Raw genomic sequence first — 17,975 nt, 5'->3', positions numbered from 1 at the left:
TGTGACCTCTAGGGTGGTTAATAGGTGGCATGCTAACATATGTTTAACAACTGGCTTGCCAGGAGAAAAGAGCCCCGATTTGTTGTGTTTGCCAATTTTGATAGTGTAAATACTCCCCTCATAGACAATTTCAGGCTACCAACTGATGCCACTGAAGGTGGACTGGGGGGAAAAGGTTACAGTTGATTTCTGCAAGTCAGTGCAAGCTGGCTCTGGCACACTACTGGACCGAGTATGATTTGACTGGTGACCAGGGATGGGAAAATACCTGCATATCACAGCTTAAGATATGAGAGGACTGAATTCTACAAGACACCAAGTTTTCGCTTTAAGGAAAATTGACTTACTCATCTCTGGCCAGTTTATTTGTAGGGTTTAACCTTTTCCATTTGAACTGAGAGCTGTGGTATGAATGATGTATACATTAATAATCTAATAACCTTAGCAATGTAACTTCTATGTCCTTATTCATAAGGAATAACAGTTTCTAAAATTGGCTTGTATCTGAGACTGAAATGATTGAGAACCATTTCCCATTTAATTCCTTATACTGTGAACCAAAGAAACGACCAGTTTCTTTTCATTTCAGGGTACAAGTATAATCTACATTCTAATATATTTCATAAAAGAAAATGTATTATTTCCATCAAATAAGCAAAGTTTGTTTTTTCCCTATCAAAGCAAAGAATTTGATGGTATACTGCTCTAACCAATAAAAAATTCAGAAAGAATAGCAGCAAAATATCTCTTAATGTGATTTAATATATACCCTATTAACAGCAGTGTGCAGATACACAGTATTGACAGTATACTTTAAATAATTACTATTCAAACTTACTTTAAAAATTTTTTTCAATATTAGCACTGGTGGAATTAGAGCCATTATTATGCATACTATATCTTTTTTATATTCCAAAGGAAAATTAAAATTCTTGGTAGCATTGGAAAAGAATGTACTTTTTAATATTTAATGCAGATATACAAAATCTCATGACTTCTATTAAAAGCCTCACAATTCTACTGTGTACAAATGAAGACACCTTTTCAAATAACTTGGCCTTACGCCAAATTCATAAAGGTTTCTATAAAAATATTTCAAACCCAATAAAACCACACTGATATAGTACAAAGTCTTTTCTTTTGTGTCAAACTTTAAAAGGTCTGTATTTATTACAAATCCACAGTACTTTTTAGTGCCCTCTGATTGGTATTTTTGTTCAGGATTATCTAATTTTAGAAATCTAAGTGAACATTTTTCATCAGTTTTCTGCTTCAGCATGGAAGACACTGAGAACTCATGGAATAAAATTTTTAAACAGGATTGGGTAAAAACTTTACAAAGCAGAATATTAAACACTTTATATACTTTAGTTACTACCCTGCCAAAGATAAAAATACCTCATTGTCCCATTTCCCTTATTTAACTTGAATCTTTAGTACCCCTCCTTTATCTGTATAGAAGGTCTCTGAGACACAAGTGTACAGATTTTAGGTTCTTCAACAAAATCCAAAAAATCACTAAGCCATTTTCTGTTTTCAAAGTGTATTTAAAGAAATGCTTATTTCAATATAAAACCCCAAAGTGCTGAATTAAAACACATTAATAACATGACTGGCCAATTACTGACTTGGCTTTAGCCTTAGAGGAATATTATTACAATTGGCTGTTAAATTTCAAATTTAAACATTTGGTTTTATACTGTAATACTGTACTTTCCTATACAGACATCAAAGAAAATGAGCTGATTTTTTTTTTCCTTAAAGGCATAGTAAAATATTTTAGCCATAATACAAATCAACTTTGGGGGGGAAATCCATGCCAAGATAGGAAATAGATTTTTTAAAATCTTAGAATAATTGTTATAAAAGAACTATAAAATGTAAATTTCTGGAAAAAAATACTTGGAAAATGTCTCTCTAGAAAAAAAATACACAACTTGTTAGATACAAGAAAATATAGCATTACCATGGGGTGCAGCCAGCAATGGATGTGGCTTATGAGACTTAAAAAATTCACAAAAGGTAATTAGCACCAAAATTGTCTAAAACTTCAAATGATATACTGAAGCGATTCCAGGCCCAAATATTACATTATAAAAAAGTTACATTTAACTTTCATCAGCCATAATAAATATATCCTTTTCAATCTTTAGAAAATGTGCTAGCTTTACTGATTTTCATCACAGTATTAAGGTAGTGTCTAGTAATTATCATTTATATTGGTTTGGGCTGAGCAGGAACAGTAGATATCCAAGTTATTTCCCAAATAATAAGGGGTTATTTGGTGGGTATGGGTGGGGACAATTATCCCATTAAAACTTTAGCTCCTTGTTTCATCCTTTTTCTTCTAAAATATTTTATTGGAATTCTCTACAACCTGGTTTGAATTCCATATCCTGTTATTTTCCCTGCTCACTTTTGGTGGTGTTAAGATTTGGTTTGGGACCAGGGTGGGGTGTTTAAAAGTGGGCACAGATCACAGTAGTAAAACAAGACTTTTGAATAAGCTACAAAATGTATATTCAACCCTGTTATTATCAAGAGTTGAGTTTAATTTGAAACAACATCCACTTATAAATTTCATTACAAAACAGCACACAATTTGAAACAAGGCAAACTTTTCGGCTTTCATGTAGTGAAATATATAACTTCACCAATCACATATATGGCTACCAAATGTGAAACAACAGCTTATTCAGCCGTATTTTACTGTTGCACATAAATAATGACTAGGCAAAGAACAGCAACTAGTCCAAGGGCTTGTAGGCCAAGGAACCACAGCATAACCCAAAAGAATATGACTATTACTGGTTCCACAATTCGTTCTCCAAAATACATCCTTGTGAAGCCCATGTCGATGAGGCTTTTGTTCAATTCACCAAAAAGTGTTCCCATCTTTTTGTAGTCATCTCCAACAGGCTCGCCAGTGTGGTTTTGTGATTCTTCAATATCCTTTATAACAAAAACAAAAACAAAAAAACAGAAAACAAAACATAAACATAAAATGAGAAATAGGGGAAGGTCCGTAAGAATAACGACTATCTCATCGTTCTCCCAAAATACGGGGCATATTCTGATAATCATTCAGTAAATATCTGGGAATGTTCCTTTTGATTAACATATAGAACAACTATGTCTGTGCCCACCTTTCAAGGATATGGAAAGCACTGATTTATTGATTTCTGTAGAATCAACATTGGACCCTCAACTATCAGAACACTGATTTATAAGATTAAGGAAGGAGCTGATTCATTTCCATTCATTTTCTAGTTTCCTGGGATTTTAAAAGACAGCTGCTTAAATGAGGAATCATGTTTGTATTGTCCTTATTCTTTACAATGATTTAAAAATAACTTTTCTACCAACTTCCTGTTTTCAGGCAGGGACCCAGATTGCTCTGTCTTGTCTAAGTAAGCTTTTTCGTCCATTCTGTTGACACTGAGACTAAGAAACCTAGCCTCAGCTGACTTGAGCAAATCTTGTTGCTACTATTGAGCATTCCTCAGCCATCACTGTTGTGATCTTTCAGTATTGGCTTTTTTGGCTAAGGAGACCTCCGTGTAGGCCCTTGCATAGTTTCTTGTCCAAATTCTAGAAATGTCCTAAGTGCATCTTATTAATCCCATCAGGAGAGACAAAGAGTTTTCACATAGGAATAATTTTGTACACTACGTCCAAAAGTCCACCTAGAAGTCAGCTCCTAAGAAAATGTCCACGTGTACACAATATGCATATCAAAAAATGTTTACTATTTCCAAAAAATGCTTACTATTTCTATTACCTCTTATTACAAGTAAGGCCTTCACGCCAGTTATTGAGCTACTGTCTCTCAGCTTCAAACCACTCCTTGTAATTCTAGAAACATATTTGGCTCCTTGTTAGTCTCTGCCAATAGAGGGGTGAATGAGACACTGCACGGCTGGAGAAGGAAAGGGATTTGCTATCGTTTGCTCCAATGGGTTTGCTGGTGCTGTCAGTTTTGCTCTAGCAACAGTTCTTCACTCTGGTAGTAGTAATTTCTTCCAGTAGCAGCCACTGATCTCAGTTTGGGGATTTCCCAACACTTGCAGAACCAATCTCAATGTGCCTTCTTGAGACACCAGATCCAACTTGTGGGTGCCTATTCCTCAGCTATCTTGTTCTTAGTTCTATGGGATACCCCCCTCTGAGTACAGAGACGCCAGTACTGGGTGAGCAATGATGAGTTCTTGAAAGTCTGAGTTTCAGCTCCACAGGGCCTTTCCCCAATCTTCTCAGTTTTAGTAATTCTACCCCTTTGTTTGCTGCCCCAGCCCAGGCCTAGGAGTGGGGGTTGCTTCCAGTTGTTGTTACCTACATAATTTTTAAATTTTAGCATACTTTGTAATCCCCTGGAGGGCTTGTTACAGCACAGACTGTTGGGCCTATCACCAGGGTTTCTGATTCATAAACCAGGGCTAGGGGTTGGAGTCAGAATTTGCATTTCTAGTAAGTTTCCAGTTGATGCTTATGATGCCTGCCTGGTGACCATCATTTGAGAAATCACTGCCTTACTGTTCTGTTTCCACCTTTTCCATTCTCCAACACCTAATTAATCATTCTTTGAATTAAATTATCTTTGTTGAAATCATTGATATAATTTCTCCTCACTAGACCCTAATACAGCCACAAAAGAAAAACTACGTCATGTAGGTGACAAAGTTGTCTGGTAATTTATTAAACCTAATTGCATTTAGGAGTCATGATTCAAATCAGTCATTATTTACTGAATACCTTCTAGCTCATTGTAGGTGCAAGATGGAGAATTATTCATATAACAAAAAATTTTTAGGTATAGGGTTTGACATAGGAAAAAGTAGTATTAAATACCATTAAGTATGCTGTCTATACCAGAGGAAAGGAAACTTAGAAGACAAAAGTCACCTGCCAAAAAGAGCCAATGAATTGGAGCAAGTTTTGAGGCACTCTTTAAATACGTGAATCAAACTTAGATTCCTTTAGTAGAAACCAAAGCTTGATCATTTCAGCCATCAATATATAAATAAAAATATTTTTTCATTTTAAAAATGCATTATTATCTAGTCTAAATATATACAATTTAAAGTATATATTTAAGGAAAGAGGGAGTGAAAAAAATCTAATTTTTATTTGCAATAGCAGATAAAATGATTTTCAATAGGACTTTAAAGTGATCTTTCCCCTTATAATAGCAATTTATGTAGAACAGAGTGTCATTGATGAAATAGAAAAATGAAACTTATTGGGGCAACATTGTTAATTATATTTTAAGCCAGAATTATTTTTGAATTATATTTACATACAGTTTTAAAATTAGTTTTGAACTTGCATTTCTACCAAAAAAAAAAAAAGAGTGGAAAAAACAAAATGCTGTAGAGGGAGTTGAAATCCAGAGAGTTAAAATCCAGGCTCTAACACTTAAACTGAGTGACCTTGACCAAATCACTTTCATGAGCTTCAGTTTTCTAACCCATAAAATGGATTTACATGATTCCTTTTGATAATAATTTTCTCTTCAATTATAATTTACTTGTTAACCTTTCCTCAATTTTTGTGTTTATTCCTCGCTGATGTGCCGTGATTGGGTGAATTTTATGTTTCTCAGCTTCTCATACTTTTATATGTTCCATGATGATATTCCACATTATAAAAGAAAAAAAAGTCTTGTTCTTGCCTGAGATCAAGCCCTTCTCTTCTTCAGGACAGAACTTGAAGACTACTTGATTTAGTTTGTAATTCTTCTGGGGCCTCACTTCTCTCTACTCCTCCAGTGTCTTGTATTGTTGATAATCATTTCTGGCCTCCTTTTTTTTACTTTTTATTAAAGTTTTTTGTTTTCTTTTTTACTTTTTCCAATTTCTTTTAATCTATGCACTCATTGTACTTTGGGGTTTTCTGTTGTTACTGAAGAATTTTAAGACTTTTTTCTTTCAGTATTTTTGTGGTTGTAGTACAAAGAAAGTACCCTAATCTGACATGGTTCCTTCTGAAGATTCACTTTAAAGTTTTCTACAGGCTGCTTGTGGGTTTTTCAGGGAAGAAGTAGGTGTTGCAAGACTTAAATCAAAACAAGGAATTAGCTAACTCCTAGAGGCCAAGTGAGGAGGCAGCAATGGATCGCATCGTCTCAGGTCCTGAGAATACCTGCTGGGATTGAGACTGGAAGTGGAAGACCCAGGAAGGGCTGGTCTGGGCAAGATGTGGCTGCTCCAGCCTGCTTTGTTTTTTAATATGAAAAACTTCAAGCACACACAAAATTAGAGAAAAATAAATACAACGATCCCCTATATACCTATAATCAGATTCAATAATTACTAAAATTTTGCCACTTGACTGCAGCACTTCTTAATCTGGGCAATCTAAAGGAGAGGAAAAAGTAAAAATCATTAGAAGAATGCCTAAAAGTGGCCTATATTCACAAATGAAGTTTTGTGGAAACATCCAAAATATCCAGCAAAGAATTAGATAGGTTTCAAACAATCCTAAAGGAAAGACATTTAAGCACATGGGAAAAAAAAATAGGCAGCATTTTTAAGTCAGTGAGATTATAGTCAGTCTCATTACAGTATTTTCTATATCCAGAATATCCACCCCAAATACCATTATTCTAAAAGGTACGAACATTGGTACGCTGGTAAGGGTTTAGCAGTAGGCTTTGTCCGGGGTGGGAGTTGGGGTGGGTGGATCTCTGATTTGAATTGTTTGCCAGTTCCATAGTTTTTTCCAGTTTCTGTAGCCAGTCCTTCTGCTGTGCTCAATTTCAGGCTACTTACAACTAGCTTGCAAGGTTCCTGAAAATTTAACAATTGGCTCTTGAGGTCTGGTAGGGGCTGCCATCAGTACTCCACTGTACGTATAGTAGTTGAGATAAAGACCTGCATGCTTATAATTGATTAGTTTGTTTTCTCCCTTCTTTCCATCAATTAGTGCATTTAAGGCTTTTTTTTTTTTTAAGTTTACAAAGTTGATAAGTGGGATAGCTAAATAGAATTACTGCAATACAGTATATTGAAATTAGGAAAGTTGTATTAAGAAATATATTATGATTTGAGTAGTGGATAGGGTAGATAAAATGAAATACATGTAATGCTACAAAACTACCACAATTAAAAGAATTTTGCTTTTTCTGGTCTGCCTCATGCAGATATCAAAAGTGCATTCAATTCAATAATTTTTATAAATTCTTATTTACAATAAAATTTAAAAAGCCTGGATAGTTTGTGAGAAAGTAGTGCTCCTTCAATGCTCTCTAGCTACACGAATGATACCACCATCCATGTGCCAGATCCAAAGGCCAGAAACCTGAGGCCTTCATGATTCCTCCCACATCCCTCCCTGTTACATCTAGTTCATCAACATGTCCTCTCTATTTTACCTTCTAAATATTTCCTTATTGTGTATATTGCTATTCCATCTGCTGCTGTAATCCCCAAATAATCTATTAACATCTCTTGCCTTGAGTATTCTAGTACTTTCCTAACTGCTCTTGCACCTTTTCCTTGGTTCGCCTATAAACTATCTACCACACAGCAGCCAAATTGATCCTTTTAAATGCAAATCCAATCACTCCACTCTGCTTTTAGGATTAAGGCCAAAATTTTTACATGATCTAGGAGGCCCTGCTTAGTCTGGCTTCTCTCTGGGTCTCTGGCCTCATCCTGTCATCAGCCTCCCTCTGCCTTTTTGTATTTCAGCCACAAAGATCTCTGACTTCTTGAACAGGCCATGCTTTTGCCTGCCAAAGATTTGCACATGCTGTTTTCTCTGCCTAACACACTCTCCTCCCTCCCATGCTCAGTTAATGTCTGCTCTTCCTTTAGCCTCAGCCTAAGCCTCAACTCAATCTCATAGCACGATATAATGCTCTTTCAATGTATTCTAAATCAGTGCAGATGTGTGTGTGATTATTTGATGAATGTCTCTATCACTGTACATTAGGATATGGACAATATCTATTTGACTGACCATTTATCCTCTAGTATCAGTATGTAGCAGGGGCTGTGTTGGGAATAGCAGCACATAGAAGGAACTCAGTAAATATTTGTTGAATAAATGGAGAAAATTTATCATGTGTCTGGCAAGCATTGGAGCAATATCTTGATAGGTTTTCTACCTTGCTCACTTCTTGCCAAACAAAAGATGATCTTTTTTTTCCAAAGTATTTTTATTACAGTAATTTCAAAGCAATGTATAGATTCTAATGGGGTTAGCAGTATTTCTGTTTGGGAAATTATTAAGCATCCACTCCCTCTTTCCTCTTTCTTATTAGAACCTATTCCAGCCCACATTCCTCAGGTGAGGCAGACCTACAGCTCCAGAGATGACATGTCTTAAGAGTAATAAACTTCTCTTTACCAGAAGCTGGCTTTGGAAAGTGCATGTGATCCACTTTGGAACAATGACTTTTGTGGGTCTTCTTGGAAAAGTCTTCCTAGCTCTTCTGACACAACTTTGGAAAGTGATCCTTATCTTCTTCTATTTCTCCACATACAATCCTTTAAGTAAAGACAATTTATTGTATTTTTTTAATCAGTTTTCTATTCCTGATAAAAGAAATTACAATAAACTTAGTGGCTTAAAACAACAAAAAATTATCACCTTATTGTTCTGTAGGTTAGAAGTCATGTCAGCAGGATTGCATTTCTTTCTAGAGGCTCTAGGAGAGAATCTATTTGCCTACCTTTACTAGCTCCTAATAGCTGTCCATATTCCTTGGCTCCTGGCCCCCTTCCTCCATCTTCAAAGCCAGCAATGTTGCAGCTCTTCTGACCATTCTTCTTAGTTAACTTTTCTGTCTGACCACAGCAGGGAAAGGTTCTCTGCTTTCTCTGAGGTTAAGGACCCATGTGATTAGATCTAGCCTAATGGGATAATCCAGATAATCTCCCCATCTCAAAGTCCTTAAATTTAATCCCATCTGCAAAATCCCTTTTGCCATTTAAGGTATCACATTCACAAATTCTAAGGACTAAAATATGGACATTTCTGGGGAGGCATTATTCTGCCTTCCACAGTATTTTATTATAAAAACTATTTCTTTATGTATCTATTTCCTCTCACTAGCTTTGATAGGAAGGGCAAGGCCATTAAGGGCTAGAACTATGTCTTATAAATTTTAACATTAATACTTAGTATATCACACTGTGCCAGGCCTATTGTAGGTTCATAATAAGTATTTGTTGAATGAACAATAGAAGTATTTTACAATAACAACATATTAGGCAACAAAACAAAAAACCCACAAAAAATAAACAAAAGTTACATGTAACATCAAATATTTTATTCCTCCATGAGTACAGATGTGAATTTGTTCAAATATTTATAAATAAATTCTAGACTAGATTACAAGATATAGTAGCTGCTAGCTAAAATGTACATGCTTGGGGCGCCTGGGTGGCTCACTTGGTTAAGGATCTGACTCTTGGTTTTGACTCAGGTCATGATCTCAGGGTTGTGAGATTGAGCCCTCCCCCTAAATCCATGGTGGGCATGGAGCCTGCTTGGATTATCTCTTCCTCTTCTTCTGCCCTTCCCCCCACCACTCTCTCTCTAAAAAAGAAAAAAAAAATTAGGGGGGTGGGGGGATGGGTTAGCCTGGTGATGGTTATTAAAGAGGGCACGTACTGAATGGAGCACTGGGTGTTATATGCAAACAATGAGTCATGGAACACTACATCAAAAACTAATGATGTAAGGTATGGTGATTAACATAACATAATAAAATAAAATTAAAAAAATTTACATGCTCCGCTCAATTTCTAAACCATTGTATTTGAAGAGTAGAGAGTAATATAAACAGAGGAGATCTTGAGTCCTTGACTCTCTCCCGTTTGTAATTTTCAGAGTAATAGTAATAAGTGGTGGTATTATCAATGATATGTTAGAAAAGCTAAAACTGCGTGCCTACTATAGGCCAGGTACTGGCTTTACAAACTTTATCTTGATCTTTCCACAAGCTGTGGAGGCATTATTATTTTCCCTCATTTGCAGATAAGGTAACTAAATTTCACAGGTATTAAATGTCTGGCCATTGACTTATTCTTAGTAAATGGAGGAGCTCTTACTCCAGAGACCACTCCATTAATCCCTATACTATACTCCCTCCAGTTATTATTATATTAATAGCTAGCCTCTGTCTAATGCTACTTAGTTTTCAGAGTAAATTTTACATATTTGAACTGCAAAAAAAAAACCAATGTAAACATGTTTTCATTTTTCACAGAATGAATACATTTAACAAAGTGAAATGAACATCGGCATCTTTTTTTGCTTTACATCTTTTCTCACAGTTTACAGTATATTGAAAGTGAGTTTATCAAGCAAAAAATTACTCAAATTTTAATTTTTATCTTATACAAACATGTAAACCATGTAACAGTTGAGTGGATTTTTCATAGTCCTTTCAGTATTGACTAGAATTCAGATTCAAATGTGGAAAAAAAGATTCCAGACAAGTATGAGGAGATATACTTGGCAGAAATGCAATATGGCAACAACAACAACAAAAACCAAAAAGCCAACCACACAAAACACTTCATACAGAAAGTGGTATACCAGTGCAGAAATTCAGATGGTGCTTTTCGCTGTTCTAACATCAGTCACTTTGTGTATTTGCCAGATTTTATTCTTTGTATTTGAGGTCCTGATGAAAGAACATTTGTCAAAAGCGCAGTTTCCTTCATGAGTGTACAATAATGCTATGACATGCACGCTGAAGTGTTCTTACCAATATAGTGATATTATTATTTTTTCATCCATGATTAAAGACATACATAAAAATAAAGGTGTTATAATTGATTCAAAACCTTCTTATAAGATACACAAAATTAATGATGAGAAATTAAAGGTGAACCCTTACATAGTCAGAGGATTTTTAAGAGAGAAGTATCCTTAGAGATAATTAAAACAAAATCTACTTTAAGAAATAAGGAATAGGAGGTTAAGTCGCTCAGCTTATTAATGACAGCACAGGCTTTAGAAGCAACTAGGACAGATTCAAATGTTGCTCTGCACACACAGAAGGCAAATTACTTAACCACTGACCCTCAGTTTCCCCATGTATAAAAGGAACATAGTAATACCTAACTCAAGAGAGTTGTGATACTAAAATGAAGAAATGGGTGAAAAGCTTTTAGAATACACCTACTAATCATTCAATATATGGTAACTATTATTACTACTACTATATTTTTGGTAGCCTTATATCTTGTGATTTTTACTTCTCTTTCTATTGTACCATGTTGCTTGAGATAATTAATACCTTAGTGATCATCTTTCTCATAATTAAAATTCAGTTGTATTTTTCTTCAAGTGTTATGACAATTTATTTATATAGAAGTTGAGGTGGGATGTTTTCTATGGAACATCCTTACCAATGGCACAATCTGTGCACACTAGTATGGCAAGACCTCTGTTTATTCACTTTAAGAAGAGTATAGGCTACATTCTGTAAACAGGCTTTTGCTGAATGCGTGACAATTTAAAATGTGCTTTCAACTGTTTTCCTGTTTGCAGTATAACATCTGTATTACCGCACAGTATTACATGTACGGTATTGGAAATCTGCTGTTTTTGCCTGCCTGGTATTTACTCCAACTTTTCCTGCTAGCAGCCCCTTGATTTAACTTTGGAGAAACCATCCCCCATCCGCTCTTCGTCCCTATGTCTTGGTTGAAGATGTTCCCATTCCCCTGTTCAAGGTCTGTCCAATCAGAATATTCCATTTCCTTGGACATATGATTAGTTAAGGAATGAGCATGTAACCCAAGATAGGCCAACGAAACACCTCTGCCCAAGACTTTTGCTGCAACTATTAAAAAAGAGACATTTTTCTTTCACTCCTGTTGGTTAGCTGGTAAGATGCAGGGCATCTTATTACCATGAGGGGAAAGCTTGCTATAAATGAAGCCAATATAAAGTAAAGCCAAGAAATGATATAGTTGATATAGTTTCAACACCAGACTCTGGCTAGTGCATCTACCTCTGGTCTTTTTAGTTACATGAGTCAGTAAATTCCTATTTTGCAAAATTTAGGGGAGTTGAATTTTGTCACTTGGAATCAAGAATTCTGACTATGGATGATGATGATGATGACAATGATGATGACAATAAAAATAATAGCTATTATTAACTGAATGTGTACTATATACTGGATATTGTGTTAAGTACTTTACATTCTTCATGGTATTTAATCTCCATTTTTACAGTAAGTATTGTTAATTCCAAAGCCTGCGTTCTTCACAACAGTGCTCAACTACTTCCTCATTAATGTGGATTTATTGTTACTAGCAATAACTAGTATGATAAATGTATTGATGATATTAAAAACAGCAATTAATGGGGGTTATCCAAGTGGGCATTTTTAGATATAACTTTCTAAAAGTTGTTTTAAAAAACTACATTTGAACACATGGATAAATGGTTATTGTACATATTCAGACAACACAAGAAAATATAGGGTAAAAACTAAAATGCTGATTTTTCCTTGCTACTTTTGGTTGGCCTTCCGTAGCTATCAAGGAGAGCCAGTCACAATGAGGCAAACCCAAGGAAATCATAACTGGGTAGGTAAATTTATACATCTCAAGTACACATCTCAAGATGCATACCAAGCAAGAGGAAAGTAATTTTTAGATTGCACATACTAGTCTGTGATTTGAGGTTTTTATTGAATGAATGACAGAACTAATGAATGAATGAACAACTCCTAAATCTCGCTGCAACCTTTTCTCATTTTACCTTGCTTATTCAGCTACTCCTATTGACTATTTTTTCAACCTTGTTGGGCTTGTAGTCCACTGATCTCTAACTTCTCTCCATCCACGAGCCGAGTCCATTCCCTTCTTTATCCTCACTCAGCTTGAGTTCTATGGCCCCGAATTTCCACAAAGTTTTCAACTCCATTGTCTTATTGGGCAAAACCTTACTTTTAGAGGAACGTAACTATTTTCTCTGCCTGCACCTGGGTGGTGCTAGACAAAGTCATAACATTGGGTATATTGGTACCACTAGTTTTTGACCATTAGCCCCCAACAGATCTTCAAATACCCTGCATTCCTACTTCATTTCTCTGCTCAGCTCATTTTTTCTGCTCCCTTCACAGACTTTCAGACCCCTTCTCTCTTTCAAACCTCTGCTTCTCTCTTTCGCTATCCGCCTCCTCCAGCCAATTACCCGAGCTTCTGTTTTTCAGGGAAAAGAGAAGCAGTCAGAAAAGAGCTTCCTTAAGTTTATTATACTAAATGTAACAACGTACTTCGGTTTAGGTCCCTCTTCTCTGCATTCTTTTTTGTTACACATAAACTAGGAAGTGTTACCCTTCTTTGTCCCAATTCCTCTGACCTACATGTAGACTCTTTTCCTACCTTAGACTATCCCTCTACCATTATTCTCTGTCTCGTGTATATTCAATCTCTCCCTCTCAACTGGCCCCTCATCAATATTTCTACATGCTTAGATCTTTACTCTTTAATACAAGACTCCCTCCATGCCACAGCCTCTATTAATTCTGCCTTGTCTTTTCTTCTTTTTCATAGCCCAACTGTTTGAAACAATTCACTTGGCTTGTTTCCATTTTTTTTTTTCATGGTTACCAAGAACTCTAAGAGACTGACATTTTATCCTACCTGCAAGTTAACAAATTAGCCTATCACAGTTTCATGGATGCTGGCAGAAGACATAAGACGTCTGGGTTAGAGGCAAAGGACTTTATTACCCAGGCCACATGAAGTGGCATGAGTTTCACGTTGATGTTGGCTCCCCTTTCCTCCTAAGTCCCACAGGGTGACACACAGTGGCACAGGCAGATGCTGCAGGCACTGAGTTTTACACAGCCGACGAACTGTGAATTTCGAGGACTCTAATCTTCTATTATGGGCTACAGGCAAACCTGCCTGACCTTTGTCCCAGAGGGAGACATTATCTTTATTATACTGGACAGCAAACAAATTTGCTCTCTGTTCCAGAAGGAGACAGTGTCCCTATCTTCCAAGTCTGTTCACTTAACAACAAATACCCTTGAAAAAACAGTCCTGAACAAAAGCTCTTAGGTCAAGAGATCCATGGATAATTATTCTATCCATTCACATCTCATCCTGTTCCAGTCTGGCTCTGTCCCCATTACACCACCAAAACAGCTCTTGAAAAGTTTGCCAATAAACTGTCCTATCAATAAATTAAATAGGCATTTTTCAGTTCTCATTTATTCCATTCCTAAGTAGCATTTATGATGACAATTTTTTCTCTTCTTTTGCGTTTTATGATATCACATTCTCCTGGTTCTACTTTACTCCATCTGGTTATGCCTTTGTCTCCTTTGTGGGTTCATCATCCTCAACACAGCTATTAAATACTGCCGTCAATCTGTTCCTAAGCCCTCATCTCTTTTCACTCCATATTTGTCCCTAAAAATTAGTTATATTTACTATCAATAAATCAATTAAATACTATGTCCAACTCAGACCTTTCTTTTGCACATTAGACCCTTATATTCAACTGCCTTCTTGACATTTACACTTGAATATCTTGAATATACTTCAATATTCAACACATCCAAGGCCAAACCCATGATTTCCCTCCTGAAAACTGGCCTTCATTCAATGAACAGATTGTCAGGAATGAAATCCATCCTTAATTTCTACAGGCCAGAACCGTAGGAATGATCTGCAAAACGCTTTTCCTCATTTCCTACATCCAATTTATCAGTAGGTCCTGTTGATTCTGACATCTGAATCCATTTCTCCCTAATCTACCTAATTCTTCCTGCATGATTCTACTTGCTTTTCTCACTCAGCCTCATCTTAATACTTTGTTCCCTCCTTCACTTTCTTTACTTTCCCCTCCCTGTCCTAATTTGCATCTCTCATACTCACTTGCTTTTCTTGACCCAAAGCTTTTTAAAAGTTATTTCCTCTGCCTGGTATGTTCTACCTTCTTCTTTTCATCTACTAACTCCTATTCATTCGTCAGATCTCAAGAAAGTCAGTCCTGACCTCTGCTAGAAAAATCTCCTTAGTAAATGCTCTTGTCATACCACATAGCTATCCTTACATCAGATGAATTTTGTGTTTTGTTTGTGTGATTATCTAATTTATGTTTATCTTTCTCAATGGCCTGTAAGTAGCAAATCAGCAAAAATAATGTTTTCCCCTCTTAACTTTTTTATTCTCAGTGCCTGCCATATTTTAGGCATTTCCATCTAGATTATAAGATCTTATGAAGTATTCTATGTAACCAATCTACTAATTCAGCCTACTTTCTAACTGTCCCCTAAAATAAATTCTATTCTGGTCACATCCCTCTCTTCTCTGCATCTTCCCCACTCACATTTATGGCTTAAGGTAACAAACATTGTATTAAATACCTGCTATGCCTGTTTCCTATGTTATTCTATTTAATATCCAAAATAACTTTATGAGGAAGGTGTATTATGTGTCTGAGACTACTCACTCAAAAAGAGATACCTAATATATAAATAGTATATGGAAGAACCAAAATTGAATCTTGGACTGATTCTAGAACTATGGCACTCTACCAGTTAGGTAATACTATTCCCATTTTAAAACTCAGTATGTAAACGTTTCTATATAGCTTGTCCATAAAGTATGCACTGAGCATTTATAAAGCCAAAACCTAAATTTTTAGATAAGACAGAAAATTTGGGGACAGGGTCAAGGATAGCCTCTTAAATGGAGGAGACTTCCTCCGCATGAGGATTAATGCATGAATATTGAAAATAGGCAAGATGTAACCAAACAAATAATAGTGAAGATCCCAATTACTGCATTCCAGGAAAATCAATATGAAGAACACTAATAAATAGTACTTTATCAATTAATTAAAAGATTAAATCCCAGAATAATGTTTTTCCTTACTGCATTAACCATAGCATCCGGCAAGATTATGTACTATAATGGTTCAAGAGGCTTATTTTTGCTTGTATGCACCTTCCCCCAACACACACACACACACACACACACACACACACACACACACGTGCATGAGCACATCCCTTGTCTTTCATTCTAAATCTTGCCCTTTGTCTTTGTAAGTGAACTCTTATAGGCAGGGAAAAGGTACAGTTCCTAGCCATAAGCAATTGAGAGGAAGTGTCTCAAAAGAAGATAAAACAAAAACTAATGATGTAATGTATGGTGATTAACATAATAATAATAAATAAATAAAAAGAAGATAAAAGAATAAGCATTTATATATTTTTAAATATCTCTTGCTCTTTGGCTGGTATGAAATCTGTCATTTCAACATCTCTCCCTTTCTGGTTCTCTTCATTTCTTCCTGTGGATTTGAGTTACTATTTGGTGTCATTTCCTCACTCTAATACAAGCTCTCACAACAATACCACTACCTTTCTTGTGCTGATATTATCAAGTGTACTACATTTCAATATGTTTTAGACTCAACAATACAATTATATACATATTGTTTTATGCAATTGCTTTTTAAATCAGTTGAGAAGATATATGTAATTATACTCTTTTGGAATTATCTACATAATTACCTTTACAAGTGCTCTTTGTTTTTGTGTGTGTGGATTCAAGGTACTCTCTGGTGTTACATGCTTTCATCCTCCTAACTTTCTCTGATAGTTCTTGTGAGACAGATCTGCTGGCAAAAAATTCTCAGCTTTTGTTTATCTGGGAATGTGTTTCACCTTCATTTATGAAAGATAATTTTGCTGGATATAAGATCATTCATTGATAAGTTTTTACTTTCAGCACTTTGAATGTGTTACCCTATTGCCTTCTATTCTCCAGTATTTCTGATGAGAAGTCAACTATTAATCTTACTGGGGTTCCTTGTATGTGATGAGTTGTTTTCCTGTACTGCTTTCAAGATTTTCTTTCTCTATCTTTCAACATTTTGACTATGATGTGTCTGGAAGTGGACTGCTTTGTGTTCATTCTGTTTGGACTTTATCGAATTTCCTGGATGTCTGACTTAATGCTTTTCATTAAATTTGAAAATAATTTCAGCCATTAGATCTTAGAATACTTTTACTCTCTCCTTTTCTCTCCTCTACTTGTTATTCCGATTATTTGTACATTGGTGTGCTTAATCATGTCCCACAATTCTCTAAAGTTTTACTCATTTTTTTCCATTGTTTTCTCTGTTCTTCAGATCATATAATCTCTATTAATCTATCTTCAAATTCACTGATTTTTATCTTTTGCCAGCTCAAATAATTTTTACTTGGTTTATTATATTTTTTAATTCCACAATTTCCATTTAATTAAAAAAATATTCACTATCTGATAAGACACGGTCATTATACTTTCCTTTCATTCTTTAAGCTTGGTTTCCTTTAAGTTCTTTGAATGTATTTATATTACTGTTTTAAAGTCTTTGTCTGCTAAGTACATCAGCTGGGACCCATCAAAGGCATTTTCTATTTCCTTTTTTTCTCCTGTTTATGGGTAATACTTTCCTATTTCTTCCCATGTCTCATAATTTTGTGTTGATAATTGGGCACTGTAGATAACATATTTTAGCAACACTAAATACCGATCCCCTACCCCACCCTAGAGGTGGTTGCTGTTGTTTGCTTGATTGTTTATTTGCTTAGTGACTTGCCTGAACTAATTCTGCAAAGTCTGTTTCCCTGCAGCTTGCAGCTTCTGATGTTTCTACTCATATTTTTCCCCACTATTTTTATCTTTTAGGCTTATTATTTAGGGGTTGCTCCTGAGTTAGTACAAGCCATTGGTTAAAGGTTGTGCTCAAGCCTCCTTTGCCAGTCAATTTTACTCTCCACTATTGGCTGTATCTGTAGGTTAGACATTGCTATCCTAGTTTGGTGATTTTACTTGTTTGCCCCACATTCAGCAGGGACTAGTAACTTGGAAGTTCCCACTCTGACTGCTCCTGAGAGGGCACAGCCTTGGGCATGTGCATAGTTTTTCAGAATGCCAGGAGTGATTGTGATATTATTTGTGGGCCTTGCTTCCTAGGAATTACCTCTG

At 35.7% G+C, this 17,975-nt stretch overlaps 1 protein-coding gene across 1 annotated transcript in view; it reads right to left on the bottom strand.

Moving 5' to 3' along the window:
- Window positions 1–742: 742 nt before the first annotated feature.
- Window positions 743–17,975, bottom strand: part of FAM241A (family with sequence similarity 241 member A) — a 41,715-nt gene continuing 24,482 nt past the window's right edge. Inside the window, exon 2 of the mRNA XM_027598401.1 lies at window positions 743–2,952. Coding sequence (XP_027454202.1) covers window positions 2,707–2,952 — 246 coding nt within the window. The 3' untranslated portion in view covers window positions 743–2,706. The remainder of the gene's footprint in view (window positions 2,953–17,975) is intronic.

This window comes from Zalophus californianus, chromosome 2 (genome assembly GCF_009762305.2).
Source record: "Zalophus californianus isolate mZalCal1 chromosome 2, mZalCal1.pri.v2, whole genome shotgun sequence".
Lineage (NCBI taxonomy): Eukaryota > Metazoa > Chordata > Mammalia > Carnivora > Otariidae > Zalophus > Zalophus californianus.
The sequence above is the reverse complement of the archived record's forward strand: the minus strand, read 5'-3'. Positions and strand labels throughout refer to the sequence as shown.